At 38.4% G+C, this 20,980-nt stretch overlaps 1 protein-coding gene across 6 annotated transcripts in view; it reads right to left on the bottom strand.

Moving 5' to 3' along the window:
* Positions 1 to 2,065: 2,065 nt before the first annotated feature.
* The window catches only part of IDE (insulin degrading enzyme), a 57,322-nt gene continuing 38,407 nt past the window's right edge, over positions 2,066 to 20,980 (bottom strand). For 5 of the 6 annotated variants that reach the window (XM_035138745.3, XM_035138746.3, XM_060274849.2 and 2 more), the window contains exons 16-25: positions 18,324 to 18,434; positions 17,456 to 17,576; positions 14,415 to 14,506; positions 11,772 to 11,883; positions 10,966 to 11,133; positions 10,212 to 10,484; positions 9,494 to 9,555; positions 7,292 to 7,364; positions 6,918 to 6,985; positions 2,066 to 6,277 (exon numbers count right to left, since the gene is read on the bottom strand). In XM_035138745.3, the coding sequence (XP_034994636.1) occupies positions 6,182 to 6,277; positions 6,918 to 6,985; positions 7,292 to 7,364; positions 9,494 to 9,555; positions 10,212 to 10,484; positions 10,966 to 11,133; positions 11,772 to 11,883; positions 14,415 to 14,506; positions 17,456 to 17,576; positions 18,324 to 18,434 (1,176 nt within the window). In that variant the 3' untranslated portion in view covers positions 2,066 to 6,181. Of the gene's footprint in view, positions 6,278 to 6,917; positions 6,986 to 7,291; positions 7,365 to 9,493; positions 9,556 to 10,211; positions 10,485 to 10,965; positions 11,134 to 11,771; positions 11,884 to 14,414; positions 14,507 to 17,455; positions 17,577 to 18,323; positions 18,435 to 20,354; positions 20,500 to 20,980 lie in introns of all 6 variants that reach the window. The other variant, XM_035138744.3, reaches the window with a different exon arrangement.

The following is a 20,980-nucleotide window of genomic DNA, read 5'->3' as shown; positions in this document are numbered from 1 at the left end:
ATTGTATACTGCTCAGAGCTTCTAGATACAAACAGAATAGAAATACAGGGGTTGGGGGTTGGAGAACCTCCTTCACCACCTCTCCAAGAAAAGTCAAAACTTCCCCCGGGTATAAAAGGTAAAGGTAAATCACTGAGGAATCCAATCACAGATCTCTTGTCAGGTCAGTTAGGTCTGTTGGGTTTGACTAGAACACCCTTGGGGTCCCTTGCAACTCTACAATTCTATGACTGCTAGTTTTTGCCCTGGGAACTGTAGTTCAACCCTCACAGAGTGACAGTTCTCAGCATCTTCAAACTAATTTCAATAATAATAATAATAATAATAATAATAATAATAATAATAATAATTTTATTATTTATACCCCACCCATCTGGCTGGGTTTCCCCAGCCACTCTGGGCGGCTTCCAACAAAATATTTAAAAATACATTAAAATTTCAAGTGTTAGTTGGAGGGAATCAGGTGCTTCAAACCTGTAGCATGTACGATGCCTAAAATGAATTAACTGCATCATGACCTGCACTTTTCCTCTCTGCTACGTGCATCTGAATACAAGCCCTCCTCAAGATTGTAGTTGTAAGTTGAATTTTGAAATATTGACCCAGAACAAAGTCCTGCGAGAAAGTTAGGGTAATATTTCAGGGCATATCCCAGCAGGATTATTTTCTGGCGCAATTCTCTTTCAGCAAAGGACAACAGAGAAAATTCCAGTTGCGTTGCACTTGTAATCATTCATTTGGCGACCAGGGGTTAATTGTGAAGGGTTATGCAGACAAGCCACTCAGCTAGAGAACAAACAGCAGGGCCTGGAACTCCAGTGCAATTGTTTCTTGCTTAAGTGCCTCTCTTGTTACAGCCTTGCAAGCAGGTGATTTGCTAGAATCTGTGTAAATAAAAGCAGTGCTTTATCCTTACATGTGCAGCAAGCACATTCCATTTCTAAACGTTCTCCAGGTTTGGGAATGGTCCACCTTTGATAGGAAACAACTATGTACAACACAATCTGAAGTTCTGATTTCAGAGGAACATATTTCTAAGGAGGTATTGGTTAGGACTGTAGTCCAATCCCTCAGTATTCAACACTATTTCAGCATATTTGAGATTGAGCTATACTTGAATGAGAATAAGGCTTCATTGATCTCAAGGGGCACTTGTTCCCAAGCAAGGCTGTTAATCTTCAGTGTACTTACCAAGAAATAAAAGTGTGTTGATTTCAGTCTACTTTAGCTTCTTTAACTTGCAGCTTTGTGTGTATTGATCAGGTTTGGCTCAGAACAGAACTTCTGAGTGTCATAGTGCCCGGAAGCAATCCATACAGAATATACCTGCCTAGAAATAAGTTGCACTGAAATAAATGGGGCTTATAAATGGTTTGTACACTATACCCACAGCATTCCCCTGTGGGGATGGTAACTCAGATAAAAAAAGAAAAAAGGAAAGGAAATGAGATTCATCTGGCATGACTTTTCCACCTTTTTGATAAACCCATACTGGGTTTTAGCATCCTTTTTCTCAGTGCTCACAGACTGACTGTTTAATTATCTGTTCTATGACCATTTCTGGTATTATAATCAAGTTCACCAGTCGCTAGTTACCTGAGTTTTCCTTTTTCCCCTACCTCCAAGTCTGCAGGGACTTTGCCTGTTCTCCAAGAAATCTCCAAAATTATAGACAGAGGCTCTGGGATTTAGAGAAAGTAGGCTGGAATTAAAGGAAACAGAAATCTCCTTGGTGCAAATTAAGACCGGAGCAGCAAATCCCTTTCTAGTGAAGCAAAAGCACTACTTCAAACCATGTTTTGGAGACAAATACTTTGGAAAGCTTAAAACAAAATTGATTAGTGCAGCTGTTAACTCATTCCTAATGTTTCTGCCATACTCTGGGTGTTTTAAAAAAGCAAGGTGGACCCTAAAAGGTAAAAGTGAAATGCGTTAGGAGACTTCGCTGAAAACTGTAATCTAGATTCCTAAAATGACGTCCTGTGCCCAGCAAAGTCAGCTGCTGACAAATGCATTGCTACCAGAATGTGACAAGTTAAAAATAAAACCATTTCAGGACTCGAGGTTATATTCAGATTGTTTATTGTCAAGAGTATGACAAGCACTCTGTCATATTGTGTTCAACATGCACCCAATTCCACATTAACTGCTCAAAATAGCACTTGCAAAAATTACAGTAGTCTAGTCATAATTTATGATTTGTTACATAAATTTTGTTAACGAGCACTAAAACTGAATTACAGTGTAGTCTAGGTAGTCTGTTATTGCTTGTTGACACTGCAGCTTTGGATCTACTGGAGAGAATCCACTGATATGCCTGAGTTATCAAACTGCATTTTGTTCTACCAAACTCGGAAATCATAAAATGCTGGAGAACACTTAAAAAGAAATTTAGTCTCTCTACTGGACACATTGGCATTCACAGCATGTGGACACACCGACCTCATGATATTTCAGAATAAAGGTTAATTGTACAATGGATTTTTTATTTTATTTTTACGATACTGTTGATATATTCTGCTGGCCGCCCTGGCCATTCCTATAAGTAGTGAATAAATAAATATAGTTCGGGATGCCGAAGGGGCCACAAATGGTGAACTGCATGCACACATGAAACTGTAGACAGTTTCATAACAAGCCAACTTCAAACTATGAGGTATGCAGTTGGCTAATTAAATTAGACACAATGTTTTAAACTAGCAATCCTGGTTGGTAGGTAACACCAAGACAGTATGTTTTAGAAGTGAAACCAAACTCGGCGGAAGTCCTCCTCTTGGCTGTGGAGGAGCGAAGTGGGGGGCATGGGTGCTCACTGAGACTTGCCCATGGTTTAGTGGTGCTATGTGCAAACTGGACCAATATCATGCCACAAAAAAGAATGTTCTGCTCATGTTGTAACCCCAGCATTATTATTTTTTTTAAAAAAAACATTGAGTTCGGCAATCATGAAATCACTTCGGAGTGTGTAGTGAACAGACTTGTATTCAACCAGTTCCCTGGAAAGTGGTTTCATGCTTGCGCTACAAAAATAAGGGGAGCAATTTCCATCCATGTGTAAGTTGTGATATAAATTCAAAAATATTGCATTAGGGATTATTTATTTCATGAACTGATTTTCTACACAAAGTCATTGGGTTCTTCTTGACAGTTGTGCACAACTGTTTTAACAAGTCTCAAAATATATAATTTTGCAGTGTGCGTTCCAATCTCTTTCAAATAGTTGTGCAAACAATTTTAACAAAAAAAAGGGGGGAAGCTAAACTTACAAAAATGAGGTATTTGTGAGGAAAAATCTAAAACCTTTTAAATATTTGTGAAAAGCACAGTGGAGAGAAATATGGTATGTACGAATGGGGGGTGGGGAAAGTACCATAGCATTTTTTGTTGACAGCTGGCAACGCAAAAGTAAAATGGCACATTTTCCAACATGTTTACTCCACTCCTCCAAGATTTCCAGCAAAATGTTTTTTTACTATTGAGGGAAGAGTGGGAGAATTGAGATTAAGACCACTACAGCATTCTGAAGTCATTCTTGGGATTGACCAAACATTTACTCATGCCCAACTTTCTATTACAGGGAACTAAGTATACAATTCCCAAAGTGTGTTCTCACTGGGAAAAAGTTACCAGCACAGACGTTTAACACAAAATGGGAATCACCATGGGTATGCCAACGTTTTGGGTGTGAATAGCTTAAACCACTACTGAAATGGTTCTTTTTCACACACACTATTTGCCACAAACAGCCCCCCCCCCGATAATGAATTAAAAGCTTCTTGGATAAAATTCTGTAAGTCTTGTTCCTCTGCAACCTTGCTTGGATTGGATGAAGAAATCCCTGAACAGATTGCATGCATGTGCAACAATACTAGCATAATTAAACTCCAATGATGCCTCTGTATCAAGGTATATTGATATAATATCCATGTGTGTCATGTCTAATACATAATGCCACTTATCACATGAAGAGTTCATCTGATTCCTCGTCATGTTTTCAGTTTTTGAGCAGGTTAGGAAGGGAGTGGAAAACCTATCATCTGTATCACATAAAAAGCTACAGCTTTCTGTGTAACAAAACAATCGAATGACCTCTTTACCATGATGCCAGCCATAATGAGTAATGAACTTGTTGGACGTGAAGGGTTAATGTTCAATAGCATTAACACTCCCTGAGAGATTATGTCCTATTTCTTTTAACTCGCTGCGTTGCTGTAAGATGCAGGAGCAGTTTTGAACCTTAAGTAGGTAAAATACAGCAATGATAAAACATCGCGCCCATTAAAGATACAGGCAGGTTAATTCTATGTCTCAAGGTTAGCTGTTTACTTCCTACTTGGATGTTACGTATCGTATCTCCAGGAAGATGCAACACACAATTTTATTCTGACAATTCACAAGGCAATCAACATTGAAACTAGTCATAATAAAACAAAACGGTGGACATTCAGATTCCAGCCTCAAACTACAAAGGATGTAACCAATGCTCTTAATATGATTGGTGCTATGCAGGTCAGATTTCTGAAGTAGGAGGCACATTTTCTCTTAGAAAACCAAACTGAGACTAGAAATCCATTGGGATCTTTGAAATACTTCAGTCTTAGAATCCATATAAACTTGAAAAAAACCCAGCATATAAAAGACATATTACTTTGGTAAATGTATGCCTTTTCTCTCCAAAAACCAGATTAAGCAAAACTTCAGCACCTATGAGCTTTTAGTAGCACAACCTCCACTAAAACCAATAGGCTAGAGATGGAAAAAATTATTCTATTTCATCATTCCTATTTATTTTGCATACAAATCTCTGCTTTGTGCTGTTTTCCTAGAAAGCAGTTGGCACCAACTTCCTATATCCTGGTTATTAAATTGTGCTATTATTGCATTGCAGGTGCCTGAAGTGTCAAATAAAAATGATCCAGGATAAGCATTTAAACTGTGTTTAAAATACTGGCTGCAAGCTTTTAAGCACATGGAAGTTTGCCTTGGTCAGGCTCAATGTGATGTTGCCCTATTGAGCTGACGTTTAATTGCTGGCATGGCTAAGCAAATGCTAACCTGCCATTTGTTCTGAGATTTCTTCTTCCCTGTCACTTTAAAACATCTAAGCCTGATAAAGCTTGAAAGCTTGCACCGAGATCTGCAAAAACAGTGGTAGGTCAGATTAAGGTATTGTTGTATCACATGCCTTGAAGGGCCACCTTGTCCTGGACATTCACTGTGCTGTGTCTTTGGGACAAAGACTAAGATTTCCATTTTATGCCTTTTCACGGAAGCATGCCCCATGTCCACAGATTAAACACCTATTCCGGGTCACTGATAGCCTTTTTGACAAGTCAAACACCCAACAAGAGAGGGCAAGTTTGATGAGATATCTAAAAACAATACATGAACAACCGGAAGAAAAAGCGCCAAAACAATTTTATTTATGCAAATGAAACATTTTCCAAGTAACCCTGAGAAAACACAAGGGTTACAAGCAGAAGGTAACACTCTGGCCAAGGAAAGGGTGGCTACCCAGGTGTTTCCAGCATTTTACTAGTCTGAATATTAAAAAATGTCCCCAAATGTGTATAAAGATTAAAACTATGTCAATATGCCTGGTAACTCATCCAAAATATATCTGTTGACGTTTTCCCCTCATTTCCACTGATTTATATAGAACCTAAATGGTTGGCTGCTCTGAGGATCAATATGCTTAAGGTATAATTCCATAGTCTTTTCTTTAAAAATATCAGTATGTGCATTTTAATAATGTTTCGTTCCTCCACATCCAATAAATTGCTTAATCTTAATGACTTTTCATAAGAAAAGGAAGGGCCTTTAAAACAACACCAGTTTGTTCAGTAAGCTTCTTCATATTCCATTATGCAAACAAAGCCTTTAAAAGGGCTCACTATTGTAAAATATACCATACCTACACAGACCTTTGAATATACCACTTGATTTTGGTTTCCAAGAGTGGCTCTACAATAAACATGACGCATGACTACAGCCTATTTGCCTAATTTGCTGTAACCCTATCACACCAGAAATGCCAAATGAATCTAGAAGGAATCAGGAACCCTCATAATGGACAGGATTGTTTGTCCTAACAACAGCTTAAGATGTTGGTTCATTATGAAAATCCACTGAAGTCATACAAGACTCTTCCACTTCCAGTTCTTCACCCAGCAAAGGTTCTTCAGAGTTTTGCAGCCATGAAATTGATATGTGGCTTCACCAGAGGAAAGAGTGGCAGGCTGCGTTTGAACTCTGTCATATTCTGAATCACGTCTGGCTGCAAATAAACAGTTTAGAAAAAGAAACTTTGAGAATCAAGCACATGCCTATATGTATTCACTGCAGCAAAATTCTTTTTTAAAATCATCAGCCAAAGGGTGACCAAGTCCTTAAGTCTCAGTTAAAAAGCCAATAGCAAAAAAATTATAACTAAGATCCAAACCTTGTTTACATAAGAACTTCCTTCAGACGCAAAATTTACGAGATAAGGTTGCTTCAAAAGTGGATTCTTACAAAACTATATATCCAATATGTTATGATGACAATCTTAAGACAGGAACATCTCTCTGTGCCCTGACAGGTACCAGTAGGTGTGGTTTGCTTCAAATGGCAAAATCCAGAAGCCTAATTGGGCCTAATTAGCGCCATGTACCAGAAGTGCCATACCCCAAATACTATTCACGACACTCACAATTTTTCTAAAGGCTTGTTCACACAGTGGTTAAACTGTCCCAAGCATAGCAGCCGGATAGGTCCCATGAGCAATGCATTTCCTGGTGGTGATATGCACCATCAGCCTCATTTGAACACAGGATAGTTACTTCTAAACATGATAAGGCTGAGCGAGTAATAACAGTGTTGGAGTGTATATTGGGCACTCTCATTTTATTCCATAAATGATTACAAAAACATCTTACCTGTGGCAGTGGTGGTGCTGGTGCCAGGTTTACATCATTTTGAGATGGAAATTCACCCACAACAGGGCCTGTTTAAAGCAACAACAACACTTCATAAACCTCTAGGAAAACATCTACTTTTATACACAGATATTAAACAGACCATTAAAAGCAAAGGGTTGAACTGCTTTCCGTACTGCTTGAAAATCTGCACACTTGCAAACTTTTCTCACATTTGTTATTCTCCAGCACTCCTGAGAGAGAATATGCTCCCACCAATCCACTAGAGGTCATAACCATCCTTTGCAAAAGATTCTGTTTGTTCTACCAAGTGTTTTTCTGTGTAAACTTGAGTGAAGATTATTTGGAAACAAAGAAAGTCACTCAGTACTTACAGGAATCCATTTCCCGTGCTAGTACATGCACGGATACTTTGTGCCTTCTTTGAGCATCAACTGACAACATCTCCTACAGAAAGACAGAGGAAAGAGAGATGAGAATCAGTTATTCCAACAAAAGCACAGGAACATTTATACTGCAAACCAAAGTGTGCAAGAAAGTCTGCCAGCCCTGAGCAGATGTGCCTGACCCAAGCAGGACACTTTATCCAAGTAGGGTGGAATGTCCAAAAAGGAAGAGAAATATGTAGTCTATGCACACTGTGATAAGCAGTCAACTGCTGCTTCTTAAGCTGTCATATACAATCTCAAGTCACTCTTTTGCAAACATGAAAACATAAACAAAACTGACCTACTGGGCCCCTCCCTGATCCTGAGCAGAGCTGGCTTGTCAATATTTCAGTTATGCCAGTAAGTCCACCCTATTAACTCACCTTGGCTGTTACATAGTGCTTGCGGCCTGCCCAAGAAAACCTCAAATTCTGCCAAAATCTCTTCCACATATTGTGGAAGGTAAATAAAATTAATGATGAAATAGGTGCACTTACTAGAGATGAGATGATTTTTGAATAATCTAGAAACACCAACAATGCTTAAGAGCAATATTAAAATGTATGGCAAGAGTAAGCAATTTAAAGTCGATCTAGCTGTCAGTTGCTCAAATCTTTTAAAAGTTTCATTAACGGAATTAGCTGGGGAGTAAATCAATTGCCTTCCACAACTGTAATCAAATAATTTAACTACAATGCACTTATATCAATAATTAACATTTTCTTAATCGGCCGTAATGACAAGTCTACTGAAAACTATGATGCAATGCAGAGTCAAGTTCTATTAGCACTGACCTGAACACAATGGCCAAGCCAATGGCTATGGGAAGCCCACAAGGAGGACAGGAAAACAATAACACTATTCTCTTTTGTATTTTTTCCTGTTGTTTTTTCTCTCCTTGTCTCTTCCAAGCTGGACTTGAGTTAGACCAGAGGTTTTCAACCTTTTTGGGTCCATGGCTCCCTTAAGCAACAACATTCTTTCTGTGGCACCCCTGTGGGCCTCTGGAGCCATTATGTCACCCCTTGCCTGCAGAGATAGCAGCCCCTCACCCCTTTTCAAACACCCTCCCTTGTGGAGTGTTCCCTCAGCCTCTTCTCTTCTCCCCTCTCCTTGAGAATACTCTGGGTAGCTGCCACCCCTGGTATCTGAGCTGCCCCCCCAAAGAGAGGTGCCTCCTCCCACTGCCCCACAGGGGCCTGGGAAGCACCCCCTGGCCAGCCCCAGAGGCACCATTCGCCTGGGGAGCTTGTAGCCAGGGCTGCTGCAACAAACAGTTGTGCAAGCCTTTGGGAGGCAGAGATGCAAGAGAGTATCAGAGGAGGGAGGGAAAGAAAAAAGGGACAGAGGCCAGTGTTGTCCATGGCACCTGTGACCATCATTCAAGCCACCCTAGGATGCCATGGCCCACTGGTTGAAAACCACCAAGTTGGACAATAGAACTCCTGTGCTGTGTACTTGTATTGGAATACGCAGCTGCTCAATAAGGCAATATTATTAATTTTGCAAAATCACCAATTACTGTTATATATACAGAGCTGATTGCAAGTTCAAACAACCCTGTAACTCCTATAACTCCTTAAATACAGCATACAAACAGTTCAGGTGCTATACATAATAATGTCAATAGTAGCTGCAGAGATGTCCCCAAGGACAATGTGTCCTTTGTAGAATCTGGCTAAAGAATAAAAAAAAATAGTTGTTCTTTCCCACCCCCATCTACTTTAGAAAGCTTTTAGAATATAGTGTCACAATTTTAACCCACACCAGATATATATAATTGTTCCTGTAAAAAGCTTTGGCTTGTCCAGGCAAAAAACAACAACATCCTATTCATTTACATGTTTGAATTATGCTGACAGTATTAACAGACTGAAGTTAGCAAGTATTCTGCTGAGTGACTAGGGAATAATTGGGGGGAAAGAATCTGGAATAAAAAACAAACAAACCAGAAAAATGTACTCACAGGCTCTATCGTCATGTTCATAGCACACAGCAACATTTTAACATCTGGTATATGTATACTCCATTTAGATAAAAGTTGTGATGTTTATCAAGTTCTCAAACTGTTATTAATATATTCCCTTAAATTTTACACAATTTTACAATCAGAAGCTAAACTAATCAGAAATATTATGATCAGCTTACCTTATAAAAGTGCATAATATCATCCTTAGTAAGAGTTTTGAGATATGCCACTTCAATGTTATCTGGGCGACAAAGTTTATAATTAATACAATTATGCAATTTAAACTTCCTTCAAATCACAACACCTCAGCATATTGTAATTATAATTATTATTTATTAAATTTACATACCGCCCTATACTCGAGATATGCCTGTCACTGAAAAGATTGCTATCCTGTAGGACCAGGACATTTTCTGAAACCTGTGCAAATGTGACATTCCATGTCCTGAACTATGATTAATGGATCAGGAGTATCTGCATCAAGCATCATATGTTCTTAAGACTGATGCAAAGGAAGGGATAAGGCAGCACTGGAATTTCTAGAATGCAAATCCCTCATCACATAATCGGTTATAAGAATACATTCCAGGCAGGTTTCAAAAATGGAATGTGGTCTAGATGGGGCAAAGAAATAGGTAATACCACAGAAATAGGCAATAACAATTTAATTTTTTAAAAATATTATCTGTACCACCCATCTGACCGGGTCACCCCAGCTACGTGCAGCATCCCAGCATTGTGACTTTGACATTAATTAATCTTCTAAGTGTATTCGAGAGTTGAATATTACTATTTTCTCATGCATGGTGGGTACACTTTAGATGGTCTGAATTGTTACTTTTGGTTAAGTTTTTATCCAAAAAATTTTTACATTTCCAGTTTGGGAGTGCCTCTTACCTCTGTCAAAGTTATATTGCTGGGAAATAATTTCGCCCCAGTATTTTGCACACTCGGCGGACAATTTCTTTGGTTTGTCAAGGCGACGAATTGCTAAAGCCTGGATGTGCTTCTGGAAGGCTTCATCAGACATGTCCTCTATACTCTTCTCCATGGTTTTTAAAAAAGCTTCAACCCTGCTCTCCAAGTAGTGTGGAGGCTTTTCTGACTGGATGATAAATCGCAGTCCTTGGATACCATTTGCCCGCCGTGGACCACTGAACACAATGTAACCTTGAAAAAAACCCAAATAATTCATTCTATTAGACTCACTAAATAAATAAATAATTTAAAAAGACAGAAGGGGTTTGTATTTCTGCCCTTGAATTCTGGCCAAATTCTAACATGACCATTGGTGCCTTAAATGGCCTTAAATCAAGTGAATAGATGATATAATTATGGTAACTAATCTCTGGTTTTAGCTTTCGTGCAAGCTAATGGAGGGATCTCACATTATGCATTTTGACCATGAAGAAAACAGCATATATATTAAAATTGTATAAATCACTTTCCTGATTCTCCTGTATCTCTTTGAAACATTGATTTTAATTATTTGTCACTGAGCATGAAGGGTCCCAAATCAGCAATAAGATTCCACAGCCATCACATGGACAGCACGTTACTTTGAACTATAGTGGCAGAAGAATACAATCCAAATTCTGCTCACCGTAACAATATTTAGGTGATCTATAGAGAGAGGCAAGCTATTATTTACCTAACTGTTCTTTAGTGCGCAGGGTATTGAAGCAAGGCTCTGAGATGATTTGGCAGAAGAGCTCCAAAAACATATTCTCTGAGGTGCTTTGCATATCTGTTTGATAATATATTTCAATGCCACAATTGTTATGAACCTCGTTCCTCTGTTGATAGACGAACCAACCTCCTAAAAAAACATGAAAGTGATGCAAAGGGTCATTTTGAAAGATGGTCAAGCAGGGAACCATCCATCGTCAACAGAATTTGAATGGAAGGGGAAATATGTACACTAGTTTAGAGAAGTGAATTACTTTTTTAGTCATGGTTTCTTTGTTCCATGAGCAAAGAACTTCAGCTTATATTATAATCAGGTGCATAATTACCCCAAACAATGCCAGTGAGTGGTTTGGTAAACAGTAGTTCCCGTTTCCACATTAGCAACTAGCCCCAAAATTGTGCATGATCTGCCCATGATGTACCTCTACACATTGCTATCCATTTTCCTACTCTGCTGTGAATAAATTCAGGATATATATTTGAAAGTCAAATACTGTACTGAGACTTGAGTGATTTCATTTGTATAGTAATTCTGCACTCTATTCAGTGAGGAAGGCCTTTTCCTCCAAAACTAACACAGAGATTCACAACACAGACCTAGATTATTGTTGCCAAATATATATATATATCATTTTGGCGTTGATTCTGAAATATTTGCCATGCAGTACGGATCTAAAAACAAATCAAGATCCTGACTTATTGCAAATCTAAGCACCATGAATCTCAGCTTTATATGTTTTATAGCTTATGTCCAAATGGACAACTTACTGTCAGGCAGCTGTACTTCTCTATACCTTACAAGCTGGCTCGGAAGGAGAGGTTTTGTATGAGCATGCTGAATGAGAGTGTCTTCAATCATCTGCATAATTCCTAATGCAGCCTGGAAGAGAAGAAATTCAACGGGGATTTTATTCATCTCCTGGCAATTGTCCATGTGGTAGCACACAGAAGGATAACAGGTATTACAGGAAATGGCGAAATTAAAAAGGGGAAAGGAGATGACTAATTGCAGCAGATGCAAGCATTAGGAATGCAAAGCCGAGTTAGTACGTGTGACAGCTATGCAGCACACAAAACTGAAAGGCTGAATCTCTGTTTCTACATTATGTTTTAAATACTTTTAGAAAACAAGATCAACTTTTTTTCAAAAAAATAATAATACACATTTTATATGCAATGCCTGTGCCCTGCATCTTAGCACACAAGGCTGAATTGTTTTTTCCTCCCTGCCACCCCTCTTCATTTACAGAAAATATGTCAACTCATTGCTACTTTGATCTCCACAGCCAGCATCTGCTGTATCATGGGTCAAAGGGCCCCATATTACTCTTGTCTCTCACTCTTCTGCATTTGGTTTCTGAAAGTTTTGTGAAACCACACAATTCCTTAGTTCCCCCCTCATTTCCTACTTTAAAATGCATTGATTAAGGTCCAAGTCCATGGTCCTCTTAAGCCTGTAACTACGAGAGTCGTGTCCACTTCATGGGGCTAAAACAATACAGCTGCACAAACAGCAAAAATGCCTTTGACAAGTCAATGTTATAAACCCCTTTGACCAACTCCAAAGAGGAGTCTTACTTTCTGGAATCACTATGCACTGAAGTACCAAAGAAAACCTTACAATAATGAGTAAAAAATCTACAAAAAAACCTGAAGTCTAGGGAAAGCCTTTACAGCAGAAAACAAACTCATCAAGATGCACTGAAATTAAATCCGAAATAATAAAGGCTGTTAAAAAGCTAACTGTGCTTAGAGAGATGCAAAACTCCAAAGCCTTTTTGAAAGATACAGTCATATTCAGATATGCAACTTCAAAATGAAAACTACAAGGTTGGGTCAATTGATCTGAACTCAAGAAAATCTCATTTAAAATGTGCTTTAAAATTCAAATTCAGTAAGCCAAAACCTTTTGGATTATAACATCACAAAAAGTAACCTTGTATAGAAAAGTCAACATTTTAAAATGCTAAACAAGGGTGTGGTTTGATTAAACAAATAATGTCAAGGAAAGTCACTTCCTCTTCCATGAAACGAAATATCCAGGTGTGGTAGATGTCATTGTTCATTGCGCAGTTCACTATCTGGGGAGACTCAAATAGTTTTTACTAGTCCTTAATGGCTCATGCGGGAGGACTTTGAGACCTTGCCCTTTTGGTTTGCCTTAAATCAAATTATTTTACCATTACTGTACTATGGCATTAAGGGTTATTTTAAGATGCTCAGAAATAAGTGAGCTGGACATGCTCATTCACTGTTGCCTCTTAACATAAAATATACAGAGTTTCTACAGATACAGTACCTTAAAGTTTTTTATACAAACATGGCTGTGGGTACCTTCCTCTTACTTCCTCTTTCTTATTTTATCCAACCAACATACTCAATACAGACCTGTCATACTTAGCGCAAATATGTAAGACTCTAGTCTCATTTTCCAGGTAGGTATGGAAGCAAACTAGTTTTATAATTTCATCAAAAGTACCATTAACATCGCTGCGTTAAACTCCTTTACTAAGATAATATTCAAACATCTCACAAAGCTGTACCAGGCAATCTTATAACATTAAAGTCACAATGTCTATTATTTCCAGCTCACAGACTGCTATTTAACATTAGCCACTGACTTCATTCTCAGCTATTTTAAATACATGCTCTTGGTTCAAATTATATGCCTGTTTGAGAAGTTAAGTGTGTGGATCTAGCATTCAATTTTACAGCCTTATTTCATCACTGCAGCAGACTGCACAGATACCATGAAGCTGCATGAAAGCTCATTCCATTTTTTAAATTGTTCTTTATTAATTTAAAATAAAAATTTGTAAGGCAAAACATACACAAATGTTTTAACACAAGCAAGAAAAAAACAAAACAAAAGCAAAAGCAAAAAAGATAATAGAAATGAAAACAAATAAAAAGGAAAAACAAGGAAAAACAATGCATGTTGGAAGTCTCTTGAACATTCAAGTAGTTTTGCTTGATTTTAAGAAATTACTTAACAAGGTGACAGTTACTTATCTGGGACAAAAAGGAAGCATCACACAGCCACACAGTTCAATCTTAAACGTGAAAAACAAGCTTAAAGAGACATCACAGATATGATTGTGCACGTGTACTGTTCCCAAGATATGCAACAAGAAACAGAAACATAAGTCTGGGATACAGCATTGTGCCAATTTAATTTCAAATAGATGTCATAGCCTTTCTGTGTTATTTTATACTCTTTTCTCTAGTTAAAGACACCCACAGAACAATATTGGACAAGCAAACCTGTAAGAGAGACTCACTGACAGAAAAGCTTATGAAGATTTAGAAAGCAAGCATGGTTCAAAAGATAGAGAGACTTAAGTAAACCCTTGATTTTAAGTACAATAATCAGTATAAATCTGCTTCTGGTGAAAAACGTAGCAAACCAACCTGTTTTGTTATATTGCCATGGAGAAGTGCTTCAATGTGTAACCGTGACAACAGCTGAGAAATAAAGGCCTTGAGACGGGGAAGAGTGACATCTACAATAGATATTTAGACATTTAAAATCAATCACATTTTCCATTTCGAAAAACAAGGGCTATATCATCCTAAAATGCAATACATGTCTTAGATGACGACGAAGAAAATTATAATCATCAACAAAAGTCAGTGGGAGTTTTCTTCACAAATATTCAGGTTTGGGAAAGTTTCCAGGACAAAATTGCTGTGCTCACTGCGTAGTTTGCCTTGCTTAGAATTCACATGTTATTTGACCCAGATTCCAACACAGAAAAGAAAAGAGAAAAACAGACAGGCAGGCAGGCAGACTATGCTGCACTGCAGTTAGGCTAAACAGACATCCAGCCTCAAAAATAGTAACAGTCATTCAGGTGGTGGCTGAAGATATAGCTTAAGATGTTAACTACAAAAAAGAACATGTAGTTTATCATTCCCCATCATCTTGACAGCAATTATTTCTGAATGGCAGTTTCAGAGATTGGTGGTTATTTTGAAATTAATTAAACTTTTCATAGATATATATGGCGGGATTAATGCCTTTAGCTCCAGGCACATCCAAACACCCACTGAAACACATGTGAGTGTAGATGAATGTAAATGGTGAATACAAGTTTAAGTGCCTCCAGAGTGGATTGTGGCAATCAACCTTAGAAACTAAACAATCAGCATAACCTAGATTTCACACCTCCACTCCCTTGTAGAGGTGTACAAAGGGAAAGATGGGAAACTTACATAGGGGTCAGAGGGTAAGGAGAGAATGTTGGAAAGAAATTTCTTCTTCCTGCCTGTCTACAGCCAGGCATATGGATCACTAATAAATAGATGCTGTGTAAATAAGATCTCTGATATCATTGATGGTAAGGTAGAGAACATAGGAATGCTGTATTTGGGGTTGTTCTTGAGGCTGCAGCTACCGCAGAATGATTATGCTGGCTGTTACACAGGGAGGCAAGAAGTGATCATATTGCAACAAATTCTGCACTGACTGATGGTTACCTGCCGAGTCCAATTCAAGGTATTAGTACTGGCGTACGAGACCTCTTCAACCCGGTATCCAAGTATTTAAAGGAGCGCCTCCCCTGATAACTCCCAGCCCAGCCTATGCTCCAAGACCTGTGGAGGAAGTCCTGCTTGGGTGCCGCTGGAGGGCGAGGCCCATGGGGTGGTGAAGTGGAGCAGGGCCTTCTCAGTGATGGACTTCCACTTATGGAACCCCCCTCTCAACTGAGATTATATTGTCCGGATGGTGTTGATGTTTCAGTGCCGCTTAAAGGCAGTGCTGCATCCAATGAAGTTGTCCCATTACTGCAGGGACAACATGTATTCATGTCCTGCTTGTGAGCATTTCTAATGGCATATAGATGGCCACTGCTGCAAACAGAATGCTATACTTGGAGGATGCTTGATTTCATCCATAAGACCATTTAGTTTACATCTGGCCCTGAAGATGGGAATGAGGACTAGATTGGATTGGATAGTGATTTCCCCTTTGCTTCATTCTCTGCTGCTGTCTTTAGAATCACTCATTAGTTTGTGTTAGCCCCATTCATTTGTCTGATAACAAACATGGGCTTCTAAGTGGAGCAGTGTGAGCCCTGAGTGAGCTATGTGGCTGCAAACTGGAGTGAGTGAATTAAATATCTGCTGGTTTCTTCCAGAGACCTATATCCTGCCCTGCCCCATGCAATGTTCCTGAACAAAGTGGAGCAAATTGTACTAGTCTGGCTGAGAGTATAAAACAAATATTACTGCGCTTGCCTTTGTCTTGAAAGAGACTGAGTGTTTACAGAGTTCACAGACTTAATATGACGGAGGTTCAGCTTGCCAACCTGGAAAAGCACCAACTATGCTTGGTCAGCAGATGAGTGGCAGTGAATGTTCTGATTTTCTCTAGACTCAAAGAAAATTGATTAGCTAGAACAGCTGCATCTCTGGACTTTTAAAAGACAATAGGGAAACAGGACTTGAGAGTGGAAGAAAGGAATGGCATTCAGCATGCTGGGGTTCTGAAAAGTATTTGGAAATCTCATCTGAAAACAGGAATATTCAATGTACTGACCTCTAGGTGTTTTGTACTACAATTCACATCATTCCTGAACACTGACTATATTGGTTGGGGCTAATGGGAGTTAAGAGTCAAACACTGGGGGTGGGGCACAATATTGGCGATCCCTCTCCTAGGGCTATCAAACAGAATTTTAGAACTGCACAACTGCAACTGTAAAAAATAAGAGACAAATTATATATCCATGGGTCATACTGCATAACCACTTCTTCCACAGGAAAATGGAATTAATTTCTTAAAGTGTTTTTATGCTGTCCAGATCCCAGAATTTAAAAGGCACTCTTTAAGGGCAGATTATTTGAACTAAATGAAGCCCCAGTTAGGGGGATTAAGCTATTGAAATCTGTCTGCACCAAAACTGTGGGACTTTTCTGTGAGGGACTTCAAACTTCACATCTGAGCATACTTTTGGAAGCTTACGATCATCTTGGATTGACTAGTTATTGATGGTGGATAATTTTAAACTAGATATATTTTAGAGAAAGATATTTTGATGATTCTGCTAAGCTTCTTCACAATGGACTTACTTTAAATGCTTAAACCTTTGTTATTTTAATATTCCCTCTGTAACAAATGTGGTTTTGGTTATCATTAAGGATTATTTAAATTCTAAATTTAGATCTTAAAAACCTAGAACATGACAATACATATTTAAAAGGTTTTCTCACCACCACTAAGTCAATCTAAATTACTAAAAATCTCCATACCCTTCATAGAACAGTAGTATGAATGCAGATACTATTGAAGACTGAGATGAAATTAAAATGCTTTGCTCTAAGCTCACTTGAGATAAAAAATGCTTGACTAATATACAACAGTTATAAAATTAGAACAAGTAAAAATACACATTAGATAGCAAGTTGTAATTAAAATTGGCAAAATATATAAACTGTCAGCAGCTCACCGTCTAAAGCTTCTTTTAATTCATCTTTGGTCCAGGCAACTTCTGTCATCAGTAGTCGAAGGTAATACATGGCATGCTGGTGAGGTTGTTCAGCTCGGAAGTTATTAAGCGATCGCATGTACTAATAAGGTTAAGTAAAATAATGGTTAATGAAGCTTTGTGATGAACGCTGCCTGATTTTTTGATGTTCTATATTCAAATTATATGGTCAGATAAAAGAAATAAATGCCCTTCAAGATGGGCAGGGCTCCCTCTTAACTGAGATTCCATACCATAGTTTGAAGCTGGTTGGCAAATCATTATTCATCCATGATTAAAAGGTTACCCTGACTAGCATTCACCAACCAATATTGGGGCCAATAAAACACATCAGGAATTTGCCTGTAATTGATGAGCAGCTGGCAGGTGGAGGAGCAGCAGCATGGAATCCTGTGGTGTGTTCCTAATCTCTGAACCATCACTAAGGGATGGGGAACAGTATATATGTGCTGGCTAGAGGAAGAGAACTACAGAAAGACAGAGTCATAGCTGGAAAAGCCGTCACCAAATTTAATTGACTTCATCTTATGAATGACTACTCTGAAGTCACATTATTTTCAAATGGAGCTTACTCTCAGGCAAGTGTACAAATGACGGAAGTCCAAGTGTGGCACCAATCATTGCCCCCTGCAGTCTTATACCTTTCTGTAGGTATATGTACATTCCCTACACATTGTTCATAACTTGTTTGAACTTTTAGGCTCCTGTACATCCCCTCCTACTTTCAATGAATGAAATATTGCATGTATGGTGTCTTCCCCTGCTTGATAGCATGGGCTGCTTGCTATTCTGATTTTTAAGGATCAAAGTCAAGTTCAAGATGGCTTACCGCCTCCTTGATAATTTCAAATCTTTTTTCATCAATCTCAAAGGTAGCCATTTTTTCAACAATCTTCTTGAGCAGGATATGCTGCTTGTCATTGTAACCTTTTACGGAAAGCTATAGGAAAAGGATATATAAGCTGTTATGTGTTTGAAATATTCTGTTTTCTAGAATTCTAGATTGTCCATCAAAGCAGTAAACAGCAACTTCTTAACACTGGGAAGTATTCTCTCTTATTTCATCAGAAATCCTAAAGTTTGTCCTTTACTGCATGAAAGTCTATGTGTGGTATTACCACTGCTTTATTCCCAGGGCTTAACATATTCTATTTAATACAAAGCAAAATTATGGTGGAAAACAAACATTGTTTCCGTGCTGCAAAGCAATGCTTCAAACATCAGGTAATAGAAAACGGAATGAATTGTTGTTGCCATTTCCCAGGATTAAAATCAGAAAAGCAATATGCTAATTGGAACGAAAAGAGACGTAGTTTATCATTCTTCTTCCAAATGAAGAATAAAAGTGTCTAGGAAACTAAATCTAGAAAAGAATATAGGAAAGAAAAACTTCTGTTCCATAGTTAATAAAGCAGAAGAGTCCATTGTATACTGATTTTTAAGAAGTAGGGTCCTACAAATGTTTAAGACATCAAGATTCATAAAATCATTGCATAACTCGGTTGACCACCATACACAGAAGGCTGTATCGAATGCAGTGCCAACTAGGTTCTACTTGTGCAATGTGACTTCAGTTTCCTATCCCTTTCCTGCCCCCCCCCAACAAGCTGCACAGGCTGTCCCAACCTTCTGGAGCTTACTCTGAAGGTGTATAGGGAGATAGAGGAGAAAGGAGAAGACGAAAAAAAGATTTGCAGGTACTGATGACTAGCAGCATCTGCAAAGCTCCTTGCACATATAAAGGATAAAACCTTTGTTTTGGTAGCACCTTGTTGCCTGTAAGATGCACCGAGTCACCTGTCATTTGTGATGTCCGGTGACTGGTATGTGGGAGGCTCTGTCAACTTTGCAAACTAAGCCATTGAGGCAGATCCTAATAAGGATGTGGCCTATAAAGTCAAAAGGGCTCCCCAATCCCTGTGCAACATGATGAAAGAAATTAGAATGGATTTGACTCATATTGACTAGATCCCAGGTTGCAGTCTGAAAACATAACACCTTGGCAACCTTGCTGATGCTAAATAGGTCTGATCAGATGAGAGGCTGCTGAACAATACTTTGTAAACCACACTGAGTTCCATGATGAAAAAAATGGCAGGCTACAAATGTAAATAAGCAAAAATACTGTAAAGCTGTCTTGTTCCACCCCCCCCCAGCCAATTTTAGCACTGAAACCAGCACATTAAAAAGCATGCTTTTTAGCAGCCCCATGTTTCATCAGATAAAGAAAATATACGACCTACATAGAGATTACTGGAGTCTTAGAAGTGCAAAGTTTTGGGAAAGTTTAGAGAAGAAATAGTCATGTACTAGATATCACTTTTTAATGTACTCATTTGTTATATAAAGACCATGTTTCACAAGTCATCTTGATCCTGAAATGCAGACTTCTCATACCAATAATGCAGTTAGTAATATTTAGTAAATTGCATATCTGATGAAGGTGGTTCTGGCACACAAAAGCTCATGCTGCAATAAATGTATTAGTCTTCAAGATGCCCTGCAGTACTTTGGTGGCGGCTGAGTGTTTTTTTTAAGAAGTATATATTAGGACCTAAATGACTGAAAGCCAGCAGAACTCCATGTTTAACTGAAAACATAGCAACTCTTTCAAGGTTACTATACTATACAAATGAGTAAGAAATGCAGATCAGTAATGCATCAGAACACTTCTCAGTCATAAAAAACCCATTCCAATCATGGCCAAACCATTCAATGAATGGGTATAAAACTGCACAAGTCTCACTCCCTTATGATAGGGATGCAAATGAGGACAAAACCAGTAGCCATTTTTCCAAGCAGCACTCAACTCTCACGCCATCTAATTTTTGCTTGTTCACCACCCCCCCATCTTACTTACAAGTATTGCATTCATTCCTGATGCAATGGCATAGACCAAACCTGAGAGGCGTGCTGCATATGTATACTCTTTTAAATCATCCTTCAATAACCTGATTAACAGGTATGTCATGTTGCAATGGAGAGGATCAGCGTAAAGGTAGCGACTAACAAAAAAGAAAAACAAAACAAAAGGATGCTTTGATACTTCAAGGAGCGACACGGTAATGGATGAAGAAACATGACTGAAGAGTATGTATATGCAGCCTCATAACCAATATTCTCGGGAATGAAACACTGAGGAATTTGATTTCTCATTCAGAACTCTGGTGGAATGGAGCAGTATCTCAACTCCAATTCGGACTGTAAATTTGAGCTTTAAGTAAAAAATTAAATCTTACAAATAGTCTGCTGAATGACGTAAAATTAAGTGCAAAAATTGCTGGATGTGAATGGAAATGTTGAAGACTCCAGAAATTTCAAATTATGAGAAAGTATAGCTAGAAATCAAGGTTGAAAAAGAAACTGGAAAAAACAGGTTCTCAATTGAAAAAGCCATTGAAATATTGCTTCCAGCAAATCAATATTGTTTTTTTCTGATTAGTGGAAGTAAATTTAAGGCTTTTAAGATTCTCCTTGATTTGGTAC

Source organism: Zootoca vivipara, chromosome 5, assembly GCF_965207765.1.
Source record: "Zootoca vivipara chromosome 5, rZooViv2.hap1.1, whole genome shotgun sequence".
In the NCBI taxonomy this organism is placed as follows: Eukaryota; Metazoa; Chordata; class Lepidosauria; order Squamata; family Lacertidae; genus Zootoca; species Zootoca vivipara.
Note: the sequence above shows the minus strand (reverse complement) of the source record. Positions and strands in the feature narration are given on the sequence as shown.